Below are 26,743 nucleotides of genomic sequence, written 5' to 3' on the forward strand. Positions count from 1 at the left end.
ATATTATGATATATTTTGAAATATACTATGGTCGCACATAGTCGCACATGGTCGCACAGGGTCGCATAGACCAATATTATGATATATTTTGAAATATACTATGGTCGCACATAGTCGCACATGGTCGCACAGGGTCGCATAGACCAATATTAGGATATATTTTGAAATATATTGTGTTCGCATATAGTCGCACATGGTCGCATAGACCAATATCAGAATAAAGTTTTAAATATACTATGGTCGCACATGGTCGCACAGGGTCGCACAAACCAATATTAGGATATACTTTGAAATATACTTGGTCGCACATGGTCGCACAGAGTTGGACAGAGTCGCACAAGATCCATAATAAGTACTTTAGTTAGCATAAATTTTACAAATAGATATAAATAAAAGTTTGCATATATCAAACACAAGAAACATTAAATATATAATTTAGAGAACTGAATAATAATAAATCACACATGAGTTGTGCTTCTACCATCTGATGGCACTTGTGGACATGTTTGCGAATTATGTCCTGACTGTCCACATGCTCCACAATTATATTGTTTCTTAAGAAATTCACCTTTGGAAGCTATGCGATTGGTTCTTGGTCTTCCTATAGTCTTGTCTTCAGGAGGTGATATCACTTGTACTGCAAGAATATCTTCAGGAATGTCAGTCCATTGTGAGTTTGGAGGTACAGGATAAATAGTTTCAGCATATGCTAACAACCAATATTCTGATGTGTAGTACTGTGAACACATAGAATATATGAGTTCCCCAGTATTTTGGGGTTGTGCCTTTCCTGCTGCTGCTATTGCATGGATACATGGAAGTTTCTCAATATCAAAAACTTTGCACGTGCAACTCTTTGACCTTAAATTTACTATTGCATCGAGTTCTCCACACATCACATTGTACTCATTCTCATTTAACTGGAGAGTTATCAATGAACCGGCTTCATCCCATCTCTTGCGTAATATTTCTTCCCTCTTTGGTGTTAATGGAGTTGTAACTACACATGCTTCCCGCCGACGTTCAAAAAACCATTGTCCCATCGTGCTAATGATAAAATCAATCATAGCAATAATTTGATACTCTCTGGCCTTTCGCATCATATTGTTCACTGACTCAACTATGTTAGTGGTCATGACTTCATATCGGTTACCAACAAAATGTGCTCTAGACCACTTACTGAACTTGACATCATTCTCAAGATACTTAGCAACACGTGGATATGTTTTGCGAAGTTGGTCGAAGTGTTTATTAAACTCTTCGATACGGTACGCTATTGCAGCTTTCTTATACAATTTAGTCCCAGCAGCACTTTTGAAACGGTGTTTTATATTTTGCTTTACATGCCAATAACATGCCCCATGAGAAGCCATAACATAAACACGACGAACTGCATGTTCAATACTTTGATGTCTATCAGAAACAAAACATAAGTCTGAGCTATCAGGTATTAAGTCCTTCAACTTCTCTAAGAACCATGTCCATGAAGTGTTATTCTCACTGTCAACCAAACCCCATGCAATGGGGTAACTATGGTATTCACTATCTTGTGTAGTTGCTACTAATAACACACCTTTATGCTTAGTCTTGATCCAAGCTGCATCTATACCAATTACTTTTCTCATGTAAGTGAACCCTCTTATGGCCACACCTAAAGCCATAAAAAAATACTTGAATTTATTTTCTAAATCAAGTTCAATGTGAGTAACTGTACCTGGATTTGCCCGCTTCAACATGTGACAATACGAAGGGAGCAATGCAAAATTTTCTTTAGCTGTTCCTCTAATCAAATTTTGAGCCCATTGTTTTCCTTTCCATGCTTTCCAATAACTAACTTGAACTTTCATTTCCTCACGCATGAATCCTGCAAGGCTTTTTGGGTTAAGTGGGTCCTTACTATTCTTAAAGTGTCCCTGTACACGAGAACCAATAACGCGACTGGATGCTTGTCTATGATTGGCATTTCGGTTCATTAATGAGCAACTATGAAGACTATGATATTGTCGAATGACAAAGAAATGTGAATCTTTCATCTTCGTAGCACGCACTCTCCATAAGCAATTTTCACTGACACAACGAACCTCCTTTATAGACTTGTTTGATTTGGTTGTTCGCATTTCAAATCTCCCATTAATGGCAATGATGCTAAGATAATAACTCAATTCATCCTTACTCACAAAGTGTTGACCCACTTTCAAATTCGATCCATCATGTCTGCCACTATCCTGACTTGCTTCTCTATTACATTGTGCAACATTTCCCATAAACATATCATAATGTTGATAAGGGATAATTTGACCTCCTCCGACTACAATGTCATTCTCAATTACATCATTATTTTCTTCAACTACTTTATCACATTCCTGAAGTTCATTGTTACCGCTCTCATGTACAATATCATCGAATTGTGGGATTGGAACCAATGATGCCTTCACCACTCTGAAGTATATCTTCATTCGGGACATAACTTGGATCATTCGGAACTTGATCTATTATATGACACCCAAAATAATTATCGTAAAAGCTTCCATTATCAAAAACATCATCATCACAATCAAATTCAACATCATTACCAGTGAGTTCATTACCATCACCATCATCATCATTGACAAACTTTGTCTTTCCTTTATCATTATTCTTTTTTACGCACACATATAAAGGAATCACTTCTTTAACTTTGTACAACTCTTTAAATAGATCCTCCACATCAGAATCACCACAAATCTTACTTGGTGCCATCTTGTTGAATGTTTCACCTGCCACCTTATGAGTTATTTCAATTTCATACAAGTTTCGATCAACACCTATTTTTTCATAGACTTTATTCACTAGTTGATGAAACTTGATACTACGATCAACCACAAATCCCTTGTTGCAACCGCACTAAACTATTCCCAAATACGATTATCGGTAATCTTCCACTCACCATTATAGTCCATGCATATAAAGATATGATCCATACCTGTCATAAAGTTAAAGTTTCAAATTAACAAGTGTAAAGTAAGAATATCAAATCACTTAGCTTATAGTTATTTTGAAGCCATTTAGATGCATTTAGAAATACATGTCGGAATCCAAAAATTAGTAGAAAGCAACCATGTTAGACCATGTGCGACCATGTACGACCATGTACGACCTACATGGTCGCATAATATAATTTTCTAATTACATTGAGCGACCATGTGCGACCACGTACGACCTACATGGTCGCATAGTGTAGTTTTCTAGTTACACTGAGCGACCATGTGCGACCACGTACGACCTACATGGTCGCATAGTGTAGTTTTCTAGTTACACTGAGCGACCATGTGCGACCTACATGGTCGCGCATGGTCGCATAGTATTTTTTTTGTTTTCACTAAACGACCATATGCGACCAAAGGCGACCAAAATTGGTCGCACATGGTCGCATATCACAGGTCATCTTCAACCTCGAACTGGAGTTGTTTTCACACCAGTTTTTTTTTTTTTTAAAGAATAACCTAAATTTGTGCTTTATATTGCTATATAAATGTAAAATAACAAATACCCAATCATTAAACTTGAGAGTAAAGTTAGTTACTAACCTTTACAATTGTTGGATGGAATTTTCACTTCTTCTTTAAGGGTTTCTTGAATTTTTTAGGTCAAATGTGCATGAATACCATTGAAGAAGAAATTCTTGAGTAGTGCTATGAAAATGAAGATAAAAACTCATATAGTAATGAAGAACTCAATTGAAGATGAAGATGAAAATGAAAAGAGGTGATGGGAGTCCAACCAAATCTATTTTTTTTAATTATAAAGAAAAATTAATATTAATTGTATTTATTATATCAATTATTATATCAATTAAAAAAAAAGACTATTTTGCTAATTAAAATATTTGAAAAGCCATTTTCCTAATAAAAGTTTTCATAAAGGCTATTTTGCCAACTCACTCTTTAAATAATCCTGCAGTAAAGAGACTTCTTTACTTAAACTGTCAAAACCTGCTAAAAGGAAGTCTTTAATATCACAATGTATATTATTATTGTAAAAATGAGAGAATCTGGCATGATTCCAAATATTAATCACTCTAGAACACTCTAGCAGTGCATGAGTGACGATATCAATGTGATTTGAGCAAAGAGAGCAGTACGGGTTGTCAAGAGCATTTCTTTTGGAAAGATTAGACGAGGTTGGAAGAATATGCTTGAAAGCCTTCCAAATAAAGTGCTTGATCTTAGGGGATGTTAATATTGGATTTTCTGTCCCAAATAAAACTCATTTCAATATAATCAGATTTACTAATTGATAAAAGATCAGAAATCTTTTTATGTTGCATGGTTCATACATGATTTATTTCATGATTATGTTTAATGTATAAATTCTATTAAGTCCAGAACATATATATATTTATTCATGATTATAGTGTCGTCAGCACAGTGAAATATAATCATAATTATATGTTCAAAAGTTGAAGTCCCATGATTTTTCAGTACACTGGATTTAGACTGACATGATAATCGGTGATAAGGTATACTTACACCTTGGATAAGTGTTATGTCCTTTCCAAGGTATTGACAAAGTTTACCAGTATCGGATGTATGAAGTATACATTGGATGGGACCGATATTGAACTTGGATAAGATATCTTAAACTTATTGTTATATCTTTCTAAGTCAATATCACTGGTTGAGCTTAGGTCTATAGATCTTAATCTTGATATGATTAGGTTCAACTTAGTTGTATTATTTATGTTCTTCAAGTTGCTCATGGAAGCTAACTAATGATTTTGGAAAATATTTACATCTTGGGAACATGGTAGTTTAATTGAGTGGGAGCGTTGATCATAGATATGAAACCTATAACTTCTATAAGTATTTAGAAGTGAAACGATAATTTCCTTCGAGCTTGGCTTGATAGAGATAAATGATTGAGGCTTCATTTCAGTAATATCAGTTTACTGAAATATTATTTATAAGTGACTAAGTGTTTTAAGGATAAAATAGATTAAATGGTAGAACGGTAAATTTGTCCCTATTCAGTGTAGATCATTTATAGAGGATCTTTGACTATTAGAATTGTAACAAAGGATAATCAAAACATGTCTATATCTTAGTACATATAGAGCGTTCTATATAATTGAGAGTGTAATTCAATTCTGAATCTATAGTGGCACAAGGATAAATTAATAAGTTAGAGAATTTACTTGGTAAAGTCTAGCTCTACTTATTGGAGGCTCGGTTATATAGGCCCATGGTCCTCTCACTAGTTGAGATAATACTGCTTGCAGACTCATTCAGTTGATTTAGTGAAAATTACATGAAATATGGGATTTGATACTAAAGTTACAAAAATATGGCATTTATATAAATTTGCTACTCTCCTATGACATTTTTTCATATTTAAAATTTTTTATGGTATTTGATATGCCACATTTTTGTAAATCTAATATCCAAACTCAAATTTTATTGTTTTTGTTTCTAGCCCAATTGGTTTTATCTTTTTTTTTTATTATTTTATTTTACATTTGCATTTTAGGATTTTTATTTCTCTATCTTTTCTTTTTACTCTAATATTTTTAGTGGATTTTGTGTTTGCTTAGAGTATTATTTGATTATTAGAGTGTATAATTTTAACCCCACCTCTATTTTTATTATTTTTTATACATGATTTCTTTTCCTCTTCTATTTTTTTAGTTATTCTTTATGGTTTTTATTCTACTTTTGTCTCTTAAATTTTCTTTGTTTTCTTTTTCCTCTCTCATTCTAGTTTCTGATTCTTTTTATTATTTTTGCTCTATATTGTATGTTCGAGAATGAAGTTAACCAAAATAGTTAGAAGTTTAATTATTAGATATTGATATAAAATTTATATGTTTAAAATTGGATTTTAAAATTATTATCGTTTTAAAGTTTGGTTATTAGGCATTGTGTATTTTTCATTATGTTGTTGATGAAATTTATTTTTTTCTGCCTCTTTTAATGAAATAATGAGTTTTTTTTTAATGTTAATGAAACTGATTTCTAAAGTTAGTATCGTTTTTAGATTATAATTTTTTTCATCATCTTGTTGATGAAACTATTTTTTTTTCCTTCTGCTTCTTTTAATAATTGATGAAACTGATTTTTAAAGCTTGTATCATTTTTAGATTATAATTTTTTGCATTGTATTTTTTTTTTTCAGTATGATGTTGATGAAACTGATTTTATTTTATTTTTTTTGCTGCTTTTAGTGAAATAATTAGTTTATTTTACTGTTGATGAAACTAGTTTTTAAAGTTGGAATCATTTTTACAATATTTTTTTTTATAAAACTTGTTTTAGTTTGTGATTTTCTTGGAGATATTTATCCCATATTGAATGCTCAAATCAATTATGATTTTTTATCAAGCAAGTAAGAAATTAAATGTCAAAATAGAGTATGAAGTTAGAAATTAGAGTATTAAGTATTCATATAAATTTATATGTTGGAAACTAGTTTTATAATTGGTGTCATTTTTAGATTATATTTTTTGCATTGTATTTTTTTTCATTATGTTCTTAACGAAACTGGTTTTAATTTTTTATCCCCTTTGTTATCTTTACCATATTTTGTATGCTTAAACCAACTCTGATTTTTAGAAAGCAAGTGAAAGATTGAATGCTAAAATAAAGAATAAAGTTAGAAGTTAGGCTATTTGATATTCATATAGAATTGATACATTCAAAACTGATTTTTAAAGTTTGTATTGTTTTTAGATTATAATTTTTTTGCATTGTATTTTTTACATTATGTTGTTGATGAAACTGATTTTTTTCTGCTACTTTTGATGAAATAATTAGTTTATCCAATAATAAAAAATACAAGGTAAAACTATTTTCTAATAAGCATTTTTTGAGCTGAAGCAATAACATCATTGGATCTGGCACAGAAAATAATATCTAGAATCTTTTGTTTGTAATGAAAACATGAAATCATGAGTCTCGTACACTTATTCATTTAATTATTTCCTAGGGTTCGCAGGTTCAAAACTAGTATTAGAAGGTTCACATCTATTCACAGGTTTGAAACTGGTTTTACAGCTTTTAAGGGTTTTAAAACTAGTTTCACATGTCTTAAGGGTTTTGTAATGGAGTTGCTCCGTTTTATGATATTATTGTATATTTTGATTTTAAGTTTCTTTTTATTATTTTGTTTCTAGGTTCGAGACTGGTTTTCACACTTATATTTATTTTTAGAATATTGGTGTGCATTGTATGATGTTTTAATTATATTTGTAGAGTTTTTTTTTTTTTGAAATATACGCTCCTGATCAAATGAATCGAAGGCTAGATCATCCAACAGTTGGGGATGCAAAAGATTGGCATTTAATGCATCTGAAAAAAGAGAATAAGGCATTTATTAATCATCATTTCGTGACAGCATCCACAATGCTTCTGAGGATAGGCATCTTTTCAAAATCAGCCATCATTCGCCTTCCCAAGGAATGCGCCTAAGACAAAGAACATGGGCCTCACGACTCCGCTAATCGAGCTTCATACTTTGGCAAGTCCTTCGAGATATCACCAAGAACGACTATCATAAACACTCCCTTCGGTCTCCCAATGAACTTTCTGTAAGTCAAGGACACAGAACCAATCTCCAGGAGAAGGCAGCAAGCTCTCGACACTCTCAAGTCCCGAGAGCTTGGGGATAAATATTATACATGTTCTCGAATAGGTTCTACGTGGAAGAAGTAGAAGGGTGCCACGTCAGATCGCATGTCGATATCATGAATCCCTTTTCAAGATATGGTCACGGAAGGTATCAAAGTGTTTAGAAGAACGCTTCCCTTACGAAGGATGAAGTAATTCTCGAGGTTCTAACTTGATGCTTCCGCTATTTGGAGGCAAACGAGAAGCATAAGCATTCCAGGATGATTAGGAATGGGCTACGCTAAGGAGCCTTAAGTTGTACTCCCTGGAAACTCCCTGTGACCTAATTCGAAACTACACCCAACGGTCACGCCTCTTCTAATTACACCGTGTCAGATCCTGTTCCTTGCGTCAGACCGTGGTTGTGCGCGTATGTGCCTCTGTAGTGCTTATTGTCCAACGGCTTGTTTAAGATATTAATTTTACAGGAGAAACCTTTGAACGACACGTGCTCATTCCTGACGTGATAGCCTACATCAATTAAGCACCACATGATGGGAGAGTTACCTACGAAACCAGCAGTTGGATGATCATGTGTTGTTTTACAGCCTTTCCTACGTGCTGAGTAAGAAACCCTAATAGGGTAAAGGGTATGTCCTTACCCACTTATGTGCCTATAAATACTTCCATTTTTTATGTAAAAAGGGGTGAACATATTTTACTTATAGAATCTCTGCTAAAATTCGTATAGAGTTTTTTTCTTAGAGTGAAACAAAAGGAATGCAGAGATTACCATTGTAAACACTTGTAATACTCAAAAATTTGCCAACGAAGGGTAATACTACTGACTCATGGACTATTATTTAATATTTTACATTTCCTTAAGCTCTTCTTAATTAGTTTCTAAAAATCTCAGTAAACACACACCGAACTGAGATTTTGTCTAAGATTTAAATGTCAATACGTGAAACCACCCGAGATTGAATCCTTGCTGAACAAACCAAAGTGTAAATGTTGCAAGAAATAAAGAGACTTTAGAGATACTAACCCAAATTTACCACTTAAATCCTCTTTCTTGTTTTAGCTGCAAACCCAAAGAATTCTTCTTCCTTCCCACTGATTTCATTTGAAACCCCTAAAAACAAAATCCCAAGTTTTTTCTTTTTATGTACACGTCGTTGCTGGAATTGAGATCTCATTCAAAGAGAAATATATCAAATATCTAGAGTTTCTTTTTGTATATTATATGGATGATCCGATCCGCAAGGACCATGATTGGGAATTATTTGACCGTCTTTCTCCGAGGAAGAGGCGAAACATAATCAACTTGAATTCGACACAGCTATTCGAAATCTTAGTGAAAGACTGGATTTGTTATCTCATGTTTGCTTTTCGTGAGGGGAACCCTAAGAGAGTCGCCGACTCCAACTACCGTCCATGTACGATCCATACTAGATCTGACCAACTGCCCATCCTACCTCCTCTACGTTCTTGACAGCTCATCTTTGTCTCAGTAGAGTTTTTCAGTGGCATGTTTCGGTCCTCTTCCCCATTACTTAGAAAAAGTGACCCATCGATTTAGGTACAAGATACTATTATTACTGCCTGGACAATTAGACACCCAACCCATCATTGTCCTGGCAATGGGTATAGGTCATCAACGTCGAACACATTTCGAATCTCTCTCTCTTCGGTGGTGCGGGTTGCTGCTCTAAGTTGGACCGCAAACGTCGTTGATTGGGGACAACAACTTCAATGGCTAGTCAGTGACGACAAATGGAGAGGAGAAGGGAGTGCTGCGACCTCTGGAAGCTGGGGCTTCCACCTTGTCTTGGTCTCATTATCAGATCTTTGGTACAAACCCCAAACATTTTCCTAATCTTGTTTCATTAATTTAGTGATGCACAATTTTTGTTCTATTTATATATTAAAAAAAAAAGAAAAGAAAAAAGAAAGGAGAAATGCTAAAACGTGATGCTAAGCTAAAAAATATATATATTTATTCAAAAAAAAAATAATATCTTTAATTATGGATATAATATTTATATTCTTTAAATAATTAGATCTAACAACCCCGCTCTTTTCAAGCAAACAAAAAAGTAACCGTTTTCAAATTTCGTCAGGATCCGTAGACAACCCCTTACACGCTGCAACGAAAAATCTCTTCTGTTCCATTGTCATCAAGGTTTTCTGGTTAAGCGGAGATGGAGAATTTGGAGACGAAGACCGTAGATTCATCGCAGTGCGTTCGAGTCGCGGTTAACATCCGTCCATTGATTACTTCGGAGGTTTTGTTTGGATGTACGGATTGTATTTCCGTTGTTCCAGGTGAACCACAGGTGCAAATTGGTTCACATTCATTCACATATGATTATGTTTATGGTGGTACGGGATCTCCTTCTACCATTTACGACGATTGTGTTGCTCCATTGGTAGATGCACTCTTCCACGGCTACAATGCTACCGTCCTTGCTTATGGGCAGACTGGCTCTGGCAAAACATACACAATGGGAACCAATTATAAAGGAGAAGGAAGTAGCTTTGGTATCATCCCCAAGGTAATGGATACTGTTTTCAAAGGAGTTTCCGGTAAGAAATCTAACAGAGAATTCTTAATTAGGGTCTCTTTCATTGAGATATTCAAGGAAGAGGTGTTTGATTTACTTGACACGAGTTCAACAACAACTTTTTCTAAGAATGAAGGCGCAGCCTCTTCGAAGCCTGTTGGGCCTGCAAGAGCTCCTATACAAATTAGAGAAACTGCTAATGGAGGGATAACACTTGCTGGTGTGACAGAGGCAGAGGTTCAAACAAAGGAAGAGATGGCATCGTATTTGACCCGTGGCTCTCTATCTCGGGCCACTGCGAGTACTAATATGAATAGTCAATCAAGTCGCTCACATGCTATCTTTACAATAACCATGGAGCAAAAAAAGATCGTAAATGGAACAGCAGCCACTGATGATTTTGGAGATGAAATCCTTTGTGCGAAACTGCACTTGGTTGATCTTGCAGGTTCTGAGCGAGCTAAGCGAACGGGTGGTGATGGCATGCGATTTAAAGAAGGCATTCATATAAACAAGGGTTTACTGGCTCTTGGCAATGTGATAAGTGCCTTGGGAGATGAGAAGAAGCGGAAAGAAACTGGCCATGTTCCTTATCGTGATAGCAAATTAACTCGTTTATTACAGGATTCTCTTGGAGGAAATAGCAAGACAGTGATGATAGCTTGTGTTAGTCCTGCTGATACAAATGCTGAGGAGACATTGAACACGTTAAAGTACGCTAACCGTGCTCGTAACATTCAAAACAAGGCAGTTATCAATCGTGATCCAATGGCGGCCCAATTGCAAAGAATGAGGTCCCAAGTTGAGCAATTGCAAGGTGAGCTTTTATTTTATCGGGGTTGTGATGCTGGTACTTCTCCCTATGAGGAGTTACAGATCCTCAAAAGGAAAGTGTCTTTACTTGAAGCAAGCAAAGAGGAGCTTAAACGGGAGTTGCAGGAGAGTCAAGTTACTTGCCAACATTTGACGCAGCGAGCTTTTGAAGCTCAGGTTGAGAAAGATAAATTAGCCATGAAAATTGAAATGGCTCGAAATGGTAAGTCTTGGGATGAAGTTGACTTACATTCAGAACAGGAACATGATCTGTTGAAAAATTATGTATTTAGAATTCAAGAGCTGGAAGGAGAGTTGTTGCAGTTGAAGAATTCGAACAGTAGAAAACGTGGACTCATTGATTGTGCTGATGACTCGGATGATCCTGATGATGATGAATTTCGCTCTAAGAATGTACTGTTTCCTTGTGGCGATGAGTATTCTGATTATGATTGCAAAATTGGGGAGATAGCAGCTGATATTGTTGATCAAGAGAAGGAGCAAGAACATTCTTGTGTTCAAGAAAAATTGGACCGTGAATTGAAAGAGTTGGATAAGGAACTTGAACAAAAGGAGGCCGAAATGAAGCGAGTTGCAGCAGGGGGTAATAATACTTCGGTGCTTAAACAACATTACGAGAAAAAAGTTCATGAGTTGGAACAAGAGAAGAGAGTTTTACAGAGAGAGATTGACGAGCTAAGACACAATCTTGCAAGTATATCATCTACCACTGATGACGGAGCTCAAAAGTTGAAGGAAGATTATTTGCAGAAGCTGAATCTTTTAGAATCACAGGTGTCCGCGTTGAAGAAAAAACAAGATGCTCAAGCTCAGCTGTTGAAACAAAAACAGAAAAGTGATGAGGCAGCAAAACGATTGCAAGACGAGATTCAGAGAATAAAAACTCAAAAGGTTCAACTTCAACATAAGATCAAACAAGAGTCGGAGCAATTCAGGTTATGGAAAGCGTCTCGAGAGAAAGAAGTTCTTCAGCTTAAGAAAGAGGGAAGGAGAAATGAGTATGAGATGCATAAGCTATTAGCTTTGAATCAAAGGCAGAAAATGGTTTTACAACGAAAAACAGAAGAAGCCTCCATGGCTACAAAAAGGCTAAAAGAGCTTTTAGAAGCTCGGAAAGCTGCTTCTACTGGAAGCATCAATGGTCCAGGAATTCAGGTTTTGATGCAAGCAATTGAGCATGAGCTTGAAGTTACTCTACGTGTACATGAAGTCCGCTCTGAATATGAGAGACAAATGGAAGAGAGGGGTAGAATGGCCAAGGAGATTGCAAGGCTAAAAGAAGAAGCAGCAGAGATGTTGAAACAAGCTAATTCAAGAGATTATCCTGAAACGATGTCTCCTGGTGCAAGAAACTCACGGATTTATGCACTTGAAAATATGCTTTCTTCTTCATCTACCACCCTTGTTTCTATGGCATCACAGTTATCAGAAGCAGAGGAGCGCGAGCGGGTTTTTAGCGGCAGGGGTCGTTGGAATCAAGTTCGATCTCTTGCTGATGCAAAGAATTTGATGAATTATCTATTCAATTTAGCATCTTCATCCAGGTGCTTGGTGCGTGATACAGAAGTTGTGTGCAGAGAGAAAGATTTACAAATAAGAGATTTGAAGGGAAAAATTGTGAGTTTGAGTAGTTCGCTTAGAGAATTAGAGATGCAAAAGGCTGAGCTTATTCATCAGGTGAAAACTCAGAATGTAGCTCTGAAGCATTATGCCAATGGAGGACATAATTATGACTTGCGCAAGCTTGATCACCGAAGCTCATTAGTTGTCTCAGAGGACATGGATACATCTGACTCAGAAAAATCAGATGTAGATTACTTAAGTGAAGACGACATACCTAAGAGACAACGACTTAAGAAAAAAAGCTTTAAAATCAGAAACCAGTCTAACATTGGATCTCATTCATTAGACAACAACGATCATGAGAGCCTAACATTAGACAGTTCAGGGGAAGGAATTGTTGCTGTTGGTGGTGATAAGGAGAACAATGCTTCAGGTTCAGGGGTATGCTGTTCTTGCTCCAAGAACTCATCATGCAAAACAAACAAATGTCAATGCCGCTCTTCTGGTGGGTTTTGTGGGTTCTCATGTGGTTGCATGGTCAGTAAATGTGCCAATCGAGAAATCGAAAAATCTCAGCAGTCAAATTTGGCTGAAGGGATTGTAAATGGTGTAAGGGCTGATGAAGCAGAGAAGGATAGACTTCTTGTTTCTCATGGAGCCATGCTTCTACAGACTGCGTTGGTTGACAAAACTACAGAGACAAATGAAGATGGTGGTCTTGGTCCAAGAAGAAAAGCTCTTGCTGACATTGGAAACACAACTGAAAAGCCAAACGTACCAAAGCCTATGAAGAGAAAGAAATGGAGGACATCTTCGATACTACTCGTTACCAATCCTCCACCACGTCCATCTCAGCCAGAAAGTGGTGAACAACCATCGCAACCACAACCACAACTGCAACTGCAATCTCAGAAGCTAGATAACAATGCAAATGGGGCTGACATTCCTGTACAATTACCGAGGGCAATGCGGTCTGTCACCACGACTAATGGCGGGAATTTATTCAAAGAGAGGAATGTTGAGAAAACAGAAGAATCAAGTGTCAACAAAGAGGCAGCTGAGGGGGCTCTGGCTCCTCCCAGAAGTCCTGTTAGGCAGAACAGGACATCAGATGAAAAGGAGAACTTTGGCCATTAAAAATAATCTTTAGTTTACTGAGTTTCTCACTCATTGCTCATGGCATTGGTAACATTGATTCATCTGATTTCTTATTTTATCGCATTATGTCAATTTTTCATTGTTGTAACACTTCTCTTATTTGATTGAACAAATGAATGACGATGCTTTGTTTCAATAAATAAATAAACTAAATAGTTGGCAATTGTAAGACCCCCATTTGCCCTCTCCCTATTATTGTTATGTTCTTTTTAATATAAATGGCAAGTTTTATGTTGATTAGTCTATCATGTATTTCCTAATCTGTCTTTGATTCATTGTGCCTGGGTGACCCTTTTAATGATAAAACTTTTACAAGACCCCTAGTTAGAAATTGTTTATTAGTACTATTTATATTAAGGGGCCTTGATTTCACATCCAGAAGATATTAATTCACTTGCTTCATGAATTCATAATGACATCCTAATGATGTCATGATTATCAATATGAACAAGCGCTGGAATTAGGTGCTGTGATTAATTATAATATATATATTTTTTTCTTTTTCCTTATTAGTTTGCAGTTCGATTGAAATGAAGATTGAAGTGCTCTAATTCGTTTTCTGGAATCCCTTTATTTTGGGAAAATCATCATATAGCCTTTGGGGGTGATGTCATCCTCCGTGTATTGAGATACAAAACTGGTCAGGTTAGGGAGAAAAGTAATTGCTGCCCATAGATTTGGCTCATTCATTTTTCCCTTGCCCTTCTCCACTTCAAAATATTATTATGAAGTAAACCCACTTTCAGGTTAATTTTCAAATGAAACCATTAGTGGTCAGGACACTCGGTCGCTCTCCTCGTGAGACAGAAAACACATTCGAAGAATCTTATTAATAATTTTTTAAAGCACATAAAAGGTGGGAGACATTATTAGTCCACTATGCTGGTTTTAGACCCTACAATAAATCTTGAGTCAAAACATTTTCTCTTTCAATAATTTATTATTGCCCATTTTCATTACCAACAATGAGAGTGAGGGTACATCATCCACCGAAAGTCTCATCATATATAACAAGGAATAGCTCTGGTTAAAGCTGATTGACATCTTGTATTTTAAACAAATTGAGAAACTGTTTCTGATTTTAGGGAATGTATTAAAGTGTCCTTTTTTTTGTACTGCTTGATGGATGAGGTAATTTAATCTTCATGTGTAAGAAGCTTGAGTTGAAGATGGCACTTGTTCTGATATTCAGGTGATAATTATGAACTTTTACATGTGTATGTATATTATTATGGACAGAGAAATTATTCTGATAGCAGTGGTTGATTCATTGTCTCCAAAATTCAAAATTGTCCTTGTTCCATCTCAACATGATCAGCGAACCATGTTCTTAAGCCTTAGGTAGGACATTTGGTATTGTGCCTTTGTTTTGCTTTGCCTGCATGAGTTGCATATAAATGCAAGTTAGAATTTAAGATCCAACAATTCCTAGTACTCTTCATAAATGTGTTTAAGCTATTACATAATTTGTAGCATGGTTGCTTGAATGCTGGATCATCCATCAGTGCTGGAGGATCCTGACCAAATATCATCTCACAACTCATATCTTCAAAATCTGCATATAAAAGTATGATGAGATTGGGCAGAGTTGTACGTGGCTCTATTTACATAAAACATTTGTTCATGGGGAAAAGAAGTACACAGCGGTTGATTTCTTTTCCATCTCATTCAACAATATGGTGGTTTGACCCTAATCAGGACATAATGTATATGCTTTGTGGCTACCATTTCAGTCATCAATCTATATAGTATTACTATTAATTCATATGATGGAATCCCCAACTGAGTTTGTATGGCTCTACTTGCAGTTTTTCACCCTTTGTGGCTTACACAGGGGACCCTCCATTGACATGATGAGCATGGCCCTCCACAATTAAAGTGCAGCTACTGTTAATTTTTCAAGTATTTTTTCCTATTTTTGTTCATTCTTTTTGTTAATATATTTACTATAAGAAGATTATGAGTGCAATATCTCTGTTGCCATAAGTTTTCCTGTTTCATTTCTTTAAATGGGTTCTAAATAGTCTGAAGGCATTTAAGTTCTAAGTATGAAAATTCAATCAAAGAAGGAAGACTGCAATAATGACTGATGAATCGATTACTCACTTGGGACCATGTTGACTGACATCCCCAGGGATTCCTTTATGAAATTCTGAGATGGTACCTTACAGAGATTACTGCACAAGCCTACACAATTGGTCCTCTCTAAAAATCTGCAAAATAGTGTCACATAGAGGGAACATGAGTATGACTAATGTTGGGGAGGATATAATGTCAAGGGTCATTAAATATAGATTAAGGATGATTATGACAGCAATCAGATATGGTCCTAATGAAAATTTATGACCAAAATGCAGGGAAGAAGAATCAGGCTACAGCACAATCATTGGAGAAGAATTAGGCATGAAGTCCCTCTTTGTTAGGTGAGATGGGACCTTTTTTAAGTCTAAAAAATTTCTAAAACAGTGAAGCATTTATGAGCCAAATTTACCTGCATTTGTTTATGTGGACTACGTTTTTTTCTCTTCTTCCATTGAGCTCCGATTCCCTGACCTATATAATATGAGTCCTGTTAGATTGTGCGTGGAACTTCCATTAAAATATCCTACTGGCTTAATGTTATGTGTGCTTAAAGCCTGTGTTTATTATGTATGATAGAAAAAGACAAAGCTTTTGTCATTGTGTGGTAATTATCAAGCACAGACAAACGACAAATGGGTTTATGCTAAAGAATAATGCTATAGACACAAACATTGTGAAAACTTTCTACACACGAGCATGAGAATCATATTATTTTTAATTGTGTGGTTGCGATTAATTGTTTACGAGATTTTAGCCAAAGTTGGCATGATTACACAAAGTCAAGAAATGGCATGATTTAAGGCAATTGTGAGCTCTAAATGTACCATATTTAAATACTAGCTTATTAATGTCTCCTAATTTCTCCTTGCAACTTTTGATTTACTGATAAGAAACTTGGATCTCTATGAAATATTAGAGCAAAACTACAACTTTAGTTTATTCCAAAAAAAAAAAAAAAAAAGTTATATGTGCAAAGTGCAAAAGTACGAGTCAGAAAAGATTAAAAAAAAATCAATTACAGAAAGAAGGAAAGGGTCTTATTGAAACTTGAAATATTAGATCTTTGTAGAGGAATTGGGGAGTCTTTTCACTGTCCTTAATGGAAACATAAGCGAACATTGCATTACGAGTTAGTAGATCATTAACCGTTCTGTTTAAACAATCAAAAAAGTAATAGGAAAGTAGCCAAGGCAAGAAAAAGTGTAGCACTAACTATAGCACAAAAATCATTTGATTTCACTTCATTTACTCAAGTGATTTTGGTTGGTGGGGTACCATGAGTGAATCAAAAATAGCCTTACGAGCAATATAAAAAAAAAGGGCTAGGATCATATTAATATAATATTATGATATATATTCTTGTCTAATCTCTATACATATGCTATATACCTCACAGGGCCCGACCAACCACGCAAAAAACAAGGTAGTGAAGACAGCAAAGTACTCTCTTGCAAATTTAGATTGTGGAAGCAGTGTTCTTATCTGCAAAAATTTGATAATCCAAATAAGTAATAGTTTCCATATCTCAATTCAAACAGAACAAAAATAACTAATTAAACAAATAAATAATATAGATACAAACTTGCCAGGGAGAGGATTGGCCTGGGAAAAGCTTTGTCAAGGGCTTGTATGACAAGTTCACGCTGCTTTGATGGACCAAAGTTCATTGATGCAGCAGTAGCTGCCTCCACCAACCCATCATATCCACTCTTACTATTTCTCAGCCCTACAGTTCAATAAAACTATCATCATTTTCTCATATCTGAATTCAAAACCAATCAAAAAGATATCTGTAGCGTACCTGTTGCAGCCTGAACACTTTGAGAGAGATGGTTTATGGCAATCCTATCAAACCAGCTATCACTATAGTCTCCAATGGATACCTCCGCGGGCCTTAAGCTGCTCGATTCGGTCAAGGCTATTCTGTTACTTGCAGGCGGTGTTAGCACCGAAACAACAATTGATTTTTTCCTCCCAAGGCTGTGGTTTGGCCAACATGAAGTTGAGCTAAGGTTAGTCCTAGTTGGTAAAAGATGTGTTGCTTCCATAACAAGGTAATTAGTTTTGTATAAGGAGATGTACTAGTGGTCTGTGTTTTTTGTTGATGAGAAGAAAGGGAGTGCATGTTGAGCATTTTATTAATAGAGAAGATTTAAAGAGAGTGTGGACAGAAGTCTGTGGTTTGGAATCTTGGACATATCGAAGTCTCAGCCATTCTCTCTTGGCTCCAAAGATGCCTTTTTTGGTTGTTTGTAATTGTAATGGCCAATTAGGAATCCACAAACAAAGACAACCCATTTCCTTTGAAAGTGACACTTTTTTATACGGACGAGTAGTGACGGCAAATTCATAATAATAACGTTAGTAAAAATGTAATTCATCCTGACACGGCAGAATTTATATCAGCATAATCATTTCTCAAATATTAATTGTTATTGAGAAATGTTAAAGGGTACCAGTGGTTTCTGGCATTCTCTTATGTGTCAATATCGCTATTGGTCTAACTAAATATTGGATCTCATATAATTTAATATAATAGTTTGTAGAGAGTATCGCTAACAAATCGCAACACGACATATCGAGAAGGTGCTAGGCACTACTGATGTCTAATAGCAATGCTCATTGTTATTGCCAAAGTGACACATTTGAGTCATTTCACCCATTTCCAAAAATGCAGATAGGTAATATTAGTAATTACAGACGTAAAATTAAATGTATCATTAATGTATATCAAATGTTTGTTCAAAATATAATAAAGTTATAATTATTCGTTTTTTTTTTAATTTGGAATGTGAGCTGTTTTTTATTTTAGCACTATGCTACACTCATAATTGAAGATGCTCTTATTAATTATAATAATTACTCATTTCAGTCTTTCGTTAATTTAAACAAAAATGCTACAAGTTTTTTTTGTTCGAGAGAAAATGCCACACGTTTTGTTATTTAAATTATTATAAAATAAAATAACACTAGTCCCAATATTTTGAAAAGGTAAAACAGTAAATTAGTAATCTCTGAATTTGTATTCTTTCTTAAAATTAATTTGTTTAAAGACCTACATGTCTTAAAATTAATATTGTAACACGTTTTAAATGTGTTTTATAATACTAGTGGCAACCATTTTTACTTTTATTTTTTTTGTTTTTAAACAAATAAAAATAAATATACAATTACTGCATAAATGTGCATAATTCTATACTAATAAGATATTTCTTAATATATATTTTTGAGATTTTTAAAAATTAATTAATTAGATCTTAAAAAAAGATATAAAATAATAAATAATAGACAAGTAATTTTTACGTGGTTCTGCTATTAAAAGAAAAATTACGTGGTTCAGGCGTTAATAATCCCTAGTCCACGAGTTTGTTGTATTAGCATTACCGGCGAGTATCTAAATATTACAAGTATTTACAGTATCAATATTAATGTATTCCTTTCGTTTCTCTTGGAGAAAAGAAAGCTCATAGGAATTTTGGCAGAAGTTATGTGAGTATCAAAATGTTCACTCTTTGCACATGAAAAATGAGAGCATTTATAGGCACATGTGTGGGTGAGGGCATACCCTTCACCTACCTAGGATTTCGTGCTCAACACATTACAATGGCTAGTTCTACGACTTTAGCAATTTGACCGTTGGTTGGTAGGAAGCCTTCCTATCGTGTGGCGTACGGCTGCTGCAAGGCAATTCGTGAGACTCAGGACATGTGTCGCTCAAAAGTTTCACCTTACAAAGTTGGTGTCTAGACATGTTGGATAAAAAGGAGCTATAGAAGCGCGTACGTGCACTACCAAGGTCTGACGCAAGGAACAAGATCTGATTTGGTGTTAGAAGATATGCAATCATCACCTTAAGCTCTGACTAAGACACACCCAAATAGGTTCGAAGAGCATCTGGCCATAGCCTTCCCGAATCAAATAAACCCGCTGCCACCCTGGAACACTCATAGCTTCTAATCCTTCCCAATATCAAATCATTAATGGGAATCTCAGAGCTCCTTCCGTCCTCACTGACAGGAAGAACCTCTGGGTAACTTCTGGTGTACAACATCTCCCATGATTTCGAAAGGCAGAAGGTACATACTAATTATGCATGACCTGACGTGTCATCCTTGCGTAATTGCCACATACCACGCATCCTAGAATGCAGATAACACTAGTGTAAGGAGCTTGCAGCTTCCTTCCGGATGCTTGACTTATTATTTTGACTTGTCGTCCAAGTATTGGAATATGGAAGAAGTCTTTCGTATTCCCTTGGGTAACTGAGGGGTTGATATACTCTGGGATACTATTTGTTGAAGCATGGTGATTGTTTAGTGGAGCTGTGGGGCTCACGCTCTGAGCCTAGGCACATTTCTCATAGGAAATGAATAACAAATGGACTTGAAAAGATGCTAACCTTCTGGCATGTTGGAGGTGTTGCCACGAAATGATGAGTAATGAATAATTTATTCTTTTTCTTTGGGCGCATTAAATGTAAACCTTTTGAATCCCCAGCCGTTGGATGGTGTTTTTGATTAATTCAATTTGGATCGTGTATTTCAAAAATGTCTGAACCGTTGCCACCCATATAAATAAAAGTCTTGACGATAGAATTCACTTTTCCTTCCTCACCTTAAGCTTCAATCCCTTGCCCAGAGAATTCTCTCAGGTAGCATCCTCAACCAGAAACCTTCACCCTTACTCACCTCTTTGAACTAAAACTTTGCCCCCTCTTCTCGACTTCGCTGTCGTGTTTCCTGATATTCATCACTTACCCAAACGACTAGTTCACTGTTGGAGCAAGGCGTGGCCTAGTCACCAAGCAGCCTGTGGAATTTTAGACGACGACAAGTAACCAGCATCTCTTCCTTTTAACCCGTGTACAAGTAAGTATTTCTTCCACTCAAACTACTATTTCTGGATTTGATTGTGAAATATAGTTTCGAGCTCATAGAAATGTGTTGCCTTGCATGCGTAGGATTTAAATTTGAAAATTAAGGTTACTGCACTTAAAATTTATTTGCATGAACCTTGGGGTAATACCTCTGGAGCTAGGCCTTTGTTGAGGTACTTTCCCTTCAATTTTGGTTGAGATATATGTCTATTATTTGGGATATTTTCGTTTAGGTGTTTTGGTCTAACATTTCTGGGTTCATACTAGTTTCTCAAATAATTTCGCTTTGTTTTGTTATGTGTATGCATTTTGTTTTGCTGTGAAAAAGGGAATGTGGACTTTTTGATACTGTTGTATTTTTGGGCTCTCGATTCATCACCGTAGTTGGTTCCTCTGTGAAGGTGACTTTGTAGGTGATGGATCTGATGGAGACCTCTCCAAGAAGTTTCGGAGGAGGCCTCCCTCAATACCCTATTTGTCATTTGAATATAGGGCATTAACTGCATGGTTTTTCTTTCCACTTTTTCAGTGTCTAGTGAAGATAACAACTTCCAGTTGGCACTTTTAAATCTTGAAGAGATTCCTGGAGCATCCTCTGTAGACATACCTCTTGCTCAGGTAAATCTTGAAGACCCAACCTCAGTAGAAAGGCCTTCTGAAGTTGTTTGGACCAAGCAGCAATGAAAAGACAAAGGCAAAGGCAAGGCTTATGGCGCATCTCCATCTCCTCTTGTACTTAATAATTCTATTTGGGAAATAGATCAACAAACCAATTTGTTGAGAAATTACGGTCTATTGGAGGTGTACTCTACTAATGGAGACGTTTTGAACATTTCGGGACTCATGTGTGGCACTAGATGTCTGTCCTTTGGGAATCGCCATCCCAAAGTGTTTATTGAAATATCATTTACAGGTAGCTAAGTATTTTAAGGATAAAATACATTGAAGGGTAGAATGGTAAATTTTTCCTTACTCGATGTAGATCAACTATAGAGGATCTTTGATTATTTGGATTGAAATAATAAGTAATTCGGAGCACATCTATTTTTGGTATATAGAGTGTTTTATGTAATCAAGAGTGCAATTCCAAATCTATAGTGGAATCAAGGGGAATTAATAAGTTAGGAAATTTACTTGGTAAATTTCGAATCTACTTACTGGGAGCTTGTTTACATAGGGTCATGGTCCCCACACTAACTTGGATAATGTTGCTTTGTAGTCTCAATTAATTGGTTTTAATTAATCAATTAGAATACTAAATAAGACAATATCTTGTTTGTGAATTTTTCACTAAGCAATGGCTTATTTGAGAAGAAAAGAGAATTTATGGTTTATTTATTAATTAAGAGACTTCTTAAAATCTAAATAAATAAGTTAAATGGCAATTTTATTTGATAATTAATTATAATTATTAAATAGATAGAATTGACATTTACAAAATTAAAATTCAAATATGGCATTTGTGAAAAGAAAGAAGAGTTTAAATAAAATAGTAAAATTGAAATCCAATAGGCTCACTATAGGATTCGACCAAGGGGTTTAATAAAGACATTATTTTTATCTTTTTTAATTCTAAACTTAACCCTAAAAGCTACCCTATAAATAAAAAAAGTATAGCTCTTATTTTTAAAAGATGATCAGACTCCTATTCCTTTGTCAGACAAAATAGAATTGTACCTTTTGAACATTATATGTTGTACCAATACACTCAGTAACACTACCGTACTAGTATTGGTGGCATATGAATCACAATATCAGCATGCATATAATACACATACACATATTTATATACATACATATATATTTTATGCTAATCTTACCTCAATTCCAATTTAAGTGTGTCGATCAATCTAAATGAAAATTTGTGCGTTGAATGGAGGCCCTTGAGTTCACACCACTTGAATCCCACTAAAATTCACCAAAATCATAGAGAAAAGAAGAAGAAATCTTCTAGTTTGGTATGGTTCTCCTTGGCCGACTATGGAGAGAGAGAGGGAAAAAGGTTTGATAATTTTGTTTTCTTTTCTTTTTGTTGCCTTCAAATAATTTTACTAATAAATTTAATCTTTATCTTAAAAAAAATATAATAATAATAATAATTAATAAAAAAACAACGGCGAAAATTTCATAATTACCTCATACATCCAACTTAAATATTCTATAGGTTCAGGAGTAAAATAGTCCAAAATCATAACCCTGCCTAAACATGATATTCCAAAATATCACTTATATTTGTCCCACTTCTAAACTCACCCATGTGACTCTAATTGTCATCTATCGTATTTTCTATTATTAACGAGCAAATTATAAACATTGTAAATTTTACATATAACAAGAATAACATACTTAGAGTTTAATAAAATCTCCAAATTTAAAAAATTATAACTCCAATACCCATTTTCTAAAAATAAGACCCACAACATAAATATTCATATAAAATTATAATTTAAAGATAACTAATGCTAATTTTCTTACTAATCTATATTTAATCATGCGTCATTACATTTTGTCTTGTACATTATTCATTTTAATAGAATTTGGAATATTGACAAATTTAGCCTTTATTTTCCTAAGGACATCGTTGATGAAATTCTGAAGGTTCTTATTTGTCCTCTTGTGGATGACACTCTCATTTAGGGATGTCATCCATCTAGCAATTTTACTGAGTTAGCTTTTTCTTTTTCTCCATCTTCCTCTAATCCGTCTGCTTTTAAGGATTGGTCAAAACTGGTTTGGTCTATGAAATTCCCCAAAAATCAAGCACTTGTTTGAAAAGTCTTTCATCATGTGTTGCCTTGTGCTTTAAGCCTTTTCAAACAAAAAAAAAGATTATTTCCCATCCTTTCTGCTCCTTTTGCAATGGTAAGAAGGAAACGGTTTCACATGCCCTATTAAAGTGTTCTTGAACTAATTTTTTTTGGAGAAATACTACTTTAAAGAGTTTCTATACAACGAATAGGCATTGTGACATCGAGAAACTTTTGTTAAGAGGCTTTGATAATTTGAACCATGATCAAATTTCCCTTCTTTTGTGCGTATGTTGGATGGTGTGGAATCAAAGAAATAATTCTGTGTTAAATAACCCTGCCTTAAACTTTGTGTAAGTAGAAGACTTTGTGCTTAATTTTTTGCAGGATTATAAAGAAGCTCAAAGTCATAGGTTGCATCAATATTCTGACTTAAGCTCCTTCCAATAGTGGTGTTTATCAAAATTGTAATGCTAGTTGCAGTTTGCCTTCTACTAAGAAATTTAAATTGAGTGTGCTTCCTTAAATGTCAAGGTTAGAAAAACCGATATAGGACCTGTAGTCATTGATTGTAATGGGGCTATTGTTGCAAGATTATGTTCTTGTGCAAGAATCTCTACTCCTATTTATGCAAAAGCCACGACATTGCATACTACACTATCTTAGTGTGTAGCCGTGAATTTCCCAATAGAGTTGGTGGAAATAAATTATCAAGTTTTGGTCTAACAAAATCAAACATAAATAGAAAGATAAATCTTCTCTCAAATGTTGTTCAATTAGTGCATAACACTTTGTCTTTCTTTTGAAATGTTACCCTTTATCATATTTCTAAAAATAACAATGTATTAAATTCTCATTGTTTACCTATTGTAAGTTACTTTACATTAAAAAAATAAAAAGATAGCATAAACTAATGTGGACTGTTAGGATGATTTATATTGATTTGTTCAATTAAATAGTGAACCAACGCGCTCTTTCAACAAAAAAAAAAAAATAGCACGTACGCCTTGGTCCACTAGTAATTCAATATTATCCACTAGTAATTCAATATTATCAACAGCAAACCTAGATAAGAAATCTCGAGGACTAACAATTAAATCACTAGGTACGTACAGAACTAAGAGCTGCATTACAAACTAGGATCCAAACCTAACAATATGCTGAAAATAAATAGCCATTATTAGGCTACAGTAATGTAGCCAAACTTTCTTCCTTTTTTTGTTTTTGCTGGATTCAATGGGCCAAAAGACTAGACTCTAGTGATGTTACTCGCCATATACATTGTGACTGATGAAATCAGCAACTACAAGTAATGCTATAAACAAGTATAAACATTTGAAGTGTTTAAACAATATAAACTACCATCCAAAGTCAGTGGATTATAACATATAGAATCAGATAACCAGGCAGCCATATCAATCTATCCAATGATACAAATGCAAATTAAGACAAATTTGCTGCTAATTAGATAAATGTAAACTACTAGACTTTTATAATATAAACACACGCAAACTAAAAACAGATGGTGACAGAATATAACTTGGTTAAAACTATCCAGCAAACAACAATGACTAATTCTAGAGAGGGAAGCTACAAGTGCAGAAGGGTAAAAAAACTACATTACCCACTTACACTTTACCTACTAACTAATAAGAAACTATCACAAAAGCAAACATTAGTGCCAAAGCGAAAAAAGAGAGAAAGTTGTAATCATAGACAGTGGACACAAGTTTCTAAGTTAATGACAACGGAATAAATTAAGTGACAGCAAATAGCTTTCGCTGTTCAGTCCTTGGAGGTCTTGTTGATGAGAGACTTGTGAATGTGAGGGATTACACCACCTCCAGCAATGGTACCTTTAATCAGGGTGTCAAGCTCCTCATCCCCTCTAATGGCTAGCTGAAGATGCCTTGGTGTAATTCTCTTGACCTTCAGATCTTTGCTTGCGTTTCCAGCCAACTCAAGTACTTCTGCAGTCAGATATTCAAGAATTGAAGCCAAGTAAACAGCAGCGGTAGCCCCAACACGGCCATGAGCTGAGATTCTTGTTTTCAGATGCCTATGAATTCGTCCCACTGGAAACTGAAATCCCACCATGCAAAACCGAATCAATCAACATATATACAAATAGCTCAGCTCAAAAAACCCCTTTAAATTTCCTAACTGTTAAACAAATTTTAAATCTAACTAAAACATAAAGATTTGCATTTGTGAACAAGAAGTGAGAGAGTATCATAACAAAACCATCTTTGTGAATAACGAGGTAAATATGTTTTCTTTTGAATGAAATCCTTTTAATTTATTGGTCTGTGAGTCCTTCAAACACAACAACAGATAAGATTAAGACTGCGACGTTGACTTTAGGACCACAACATTAAAAGAAAAACGAAATTCAATCTAAAAGATCTAAGCTGCACATGAAAGATTGTTACTTTAAATAGAGAGGTGGAAAAAAAATATTTACCTGGATTCCGGCTCGAGATGAACGAGAAACAGGCCTCTTCTTATCCTTATCCTTGTCTTTATCCTTGTTCGCTGCTGTGGTCTTTGCTGCCAACAGCCCCTTGCCACCTTTTCCCGCCATTTCTTGCCTGTTTTCGAAAAAGAATTATTGGTGAAACAAGAATATGAAGTAGAACCCACCAAGAAAATACATTGAGGTACATAAAACGAAAAGTCAAACAACTGGAAAAAAGAAACAGAACCCAGATCTGTTGATTTAGAACGATGTATTAAAAATGAGATTTGTTTTAGGTCTCAATGACCACAGCCGGATCAGTAGATCCGGATCTGTATATGCACAAATTCAGATTGCGAAGATGAACAACCACAAAAAACCTACATAATGAATGAGAGAGAGAGAGAGAGAGAGAGAGAGAGAGAGAGAGAGAGAGAGAGAAACCTGAGAGACTTTGCTGAGAGCCGGGCGAACGAAGGAAGAGGAGAGAGGAAAAAGAGAAAATGAGAGGGAAAAGGAGATGGGTTTTGGGGTTTTAAAGAGAGGGTTTTTTTGAATTCCAACAGCAAAAAAGGCGGTTTGTTTCGGGTGGGAATTTGATTTTCATTTTGTATTTCAAAATTTTCCCACTTTACCAACTCTTCCAATCCTTTTCTTTATTACCATTTATGTCCCTTCTTCTTTTCCCTGTAACGTATACTAATAAATGACGTGCCAGCCGCCTACATTTATTCCACTTAATCAAAGTTTAGGTCCCTGAATTTTGGAATTATTATTAAAGTTAACTGTTAAAAAAATTTCTTTAATTATTAAAATTACTGAATTTAAAAATTTTTGTCTAATTTCATTCAATTTTATTAATTTAGTAATAATTTATA

The 26,743-nt window shown here is 35.0% G+C and overlaps 4 protein-coding genes across 4 annotated transcripts; 1 reads left to right on the plus strand and 3 right to left on the minus strand.

Annotated features, from left to right (window-relative positions):
- Positions 1–458: 458 nt before the first annotated feature.
- On the minus strand, positions 459–2,739 carry LOC133033258 (uncharacterized). Its single transcript, XM_061107948.1, has 2 exons — positions 2,542–2,739; positions 459–2,489 (listed from the first exon to the last, which is right to left on the minus strand). Exons 1-2 carry the CDS (start codon positions 2,737–2,739, stop codon positions 459–461), a joined length of 2,229 nt encoding a protein of 742 aa, XP_060963931.1.
- A 6,918-nt stretch (positions 2,740–9,657) lies between these two features.
- Positions 9,658–13,942, plus strand: LOC133033284 (kinesin-like protein KIN-4C). Its single transcript, XM_061107990.1, has one exon. It carries the CDS (start codon positions 9,785–9,787, stop codon positions 13,679–13,681), a length of 3,897 nt encoding a protein of 1,298 aa, XP_060963973.1. The 5' UTR covers positions 9,658–9,784; the 3' UTR covers positions 13,682–13,942.
- Positions 13,943–14,690: 748 nt separating this feature from the next.
- Positions 14,691–18,002, minus strand: LOC115707210 (beta-carotene isomerase D27, chloroplastic). The gene is made up of 7 exons (XM_030635097.2): positions 17,586–18,002; positions 17,371–17,510; positions 17,174–17,266; positions 16,194–16,255; positions 15,809–15,915; positions 15,165–15,257; positions 14,691–15,080 (listed from the first exon to the last, which is right to left on the minus strand). The coding sequence occupies exons 1-7, from the start codon at positions 17,830–17,832 to the stop codon at positions 15,040–15,042; spliced, it is 783 nt and encodes a 260-aa protein (XP_030490957.2). The 5' UTR covers positions 17,833–18,002; the 3' UTR covers positions 14,691–15,039.
- A 6,918-nt stretch (positions 18,003–24,920) lies between these two features.
- LOC133033285 (histone H2A variant 1) lies at positions 24,921–26,501 on the minus strand. The gene is made up of 3 exons (XM_061107991.1): positions 26,310–26,501; positions 25,872–25,998; positions 24,921–25,489 (listed from the first exon to the last, which is right to left on the minus strand). The coding sequence occupies exons 2-3, from the start codon at positions 25,989–25,991 to the stop codon at positions 25,193–25,195; spliced, it is 417 nt and encodes a 138-aa protein (XP_060963974.1). The 5' UTR covers positions 25,992–25,998; positions 26,310–26,501; the 3' UTR covers positions 24,921–25,192.
- Between the last annotated feature and the right edge of the window lie 242 nt (positions 26,502–26,743).

This window comes from Cannabis sativa, unplaced genomic scaffold (genome assembly GCF_029168945.1).
Source record: "Cannabis sativa cultivar Pink pepper isolate KNU-18-1 unplaced genomic scaffold, ASM2916894v1 Contig3, whole genome shotgun sequence".
Classification (NCBI taxonomy): Eukaryota; Viridiplantae; Streptophyta; class Magnoliopsida; order Rosales; family Cannabaceae; genus Cannabis; species Cannabis sativa.

Excerpts from the sequence above, each read along its gene's own strand:
- LOC115707210 (XM_030635097.2), bottom strand. The coding sequence starts at position 17,832 with ATGGAAGCAACACATCTTTTACCAACTAGGACTAACCTTAGCTCAACT. Across the intron at positions 17,267-17,370 it reads CCAGGCCAATCCTCTCCCTG|ATAAGAACACTGCTTCCACA; the intron begins GCAAGTTTGTAT and ends AAATTTTTGCAG. Across the intron at positions 15,258-15,808 it reads GTCAGTCAACATGGTCCCAA|ATTTTGAAGATATGAGTTGT; the intron begins GTGAGTAATCGA and ends TTTTATATGCAG.
- LOC133033285 (XM_061107991.1), bottom strand. The coding sequence starts at position 25,991 with ATGGCGGGAAAAGGTGGCAAGGGGCTGTTGGCAGCAAAGACCACAGCA. Across the intron at positions 25,490-25,871 it reads CATCTCGAGCCGGAATCCAG|TTTCCAGTGGGACGAATTCA; the intron begins GTAAATATTTTT and ends GTGGGATTTCAG.
- LOC133033258 (XM_061107948.1), bottom strand. The coding sequence starts at position 2,739 with ATGGCACCAAGTAAGATTTGTGGTGATTCTGATGTGGAGGATCTATTT. Across the intron at positions 2,490-2,541 it reads AATTTGATTGTGATGATGAT|ATCAAGTTCCGAATGATCCA; the intron begins GTTTTTGATAAT and ends GTCATATAATAG.
- LOC133033284 (XM_061107990.1), top strand. The coding sequence starts at position 9,785 with ATGGAGAATTTGGAGACGAAGACCGTAGATTCATCGCAGTGCGTTCGA.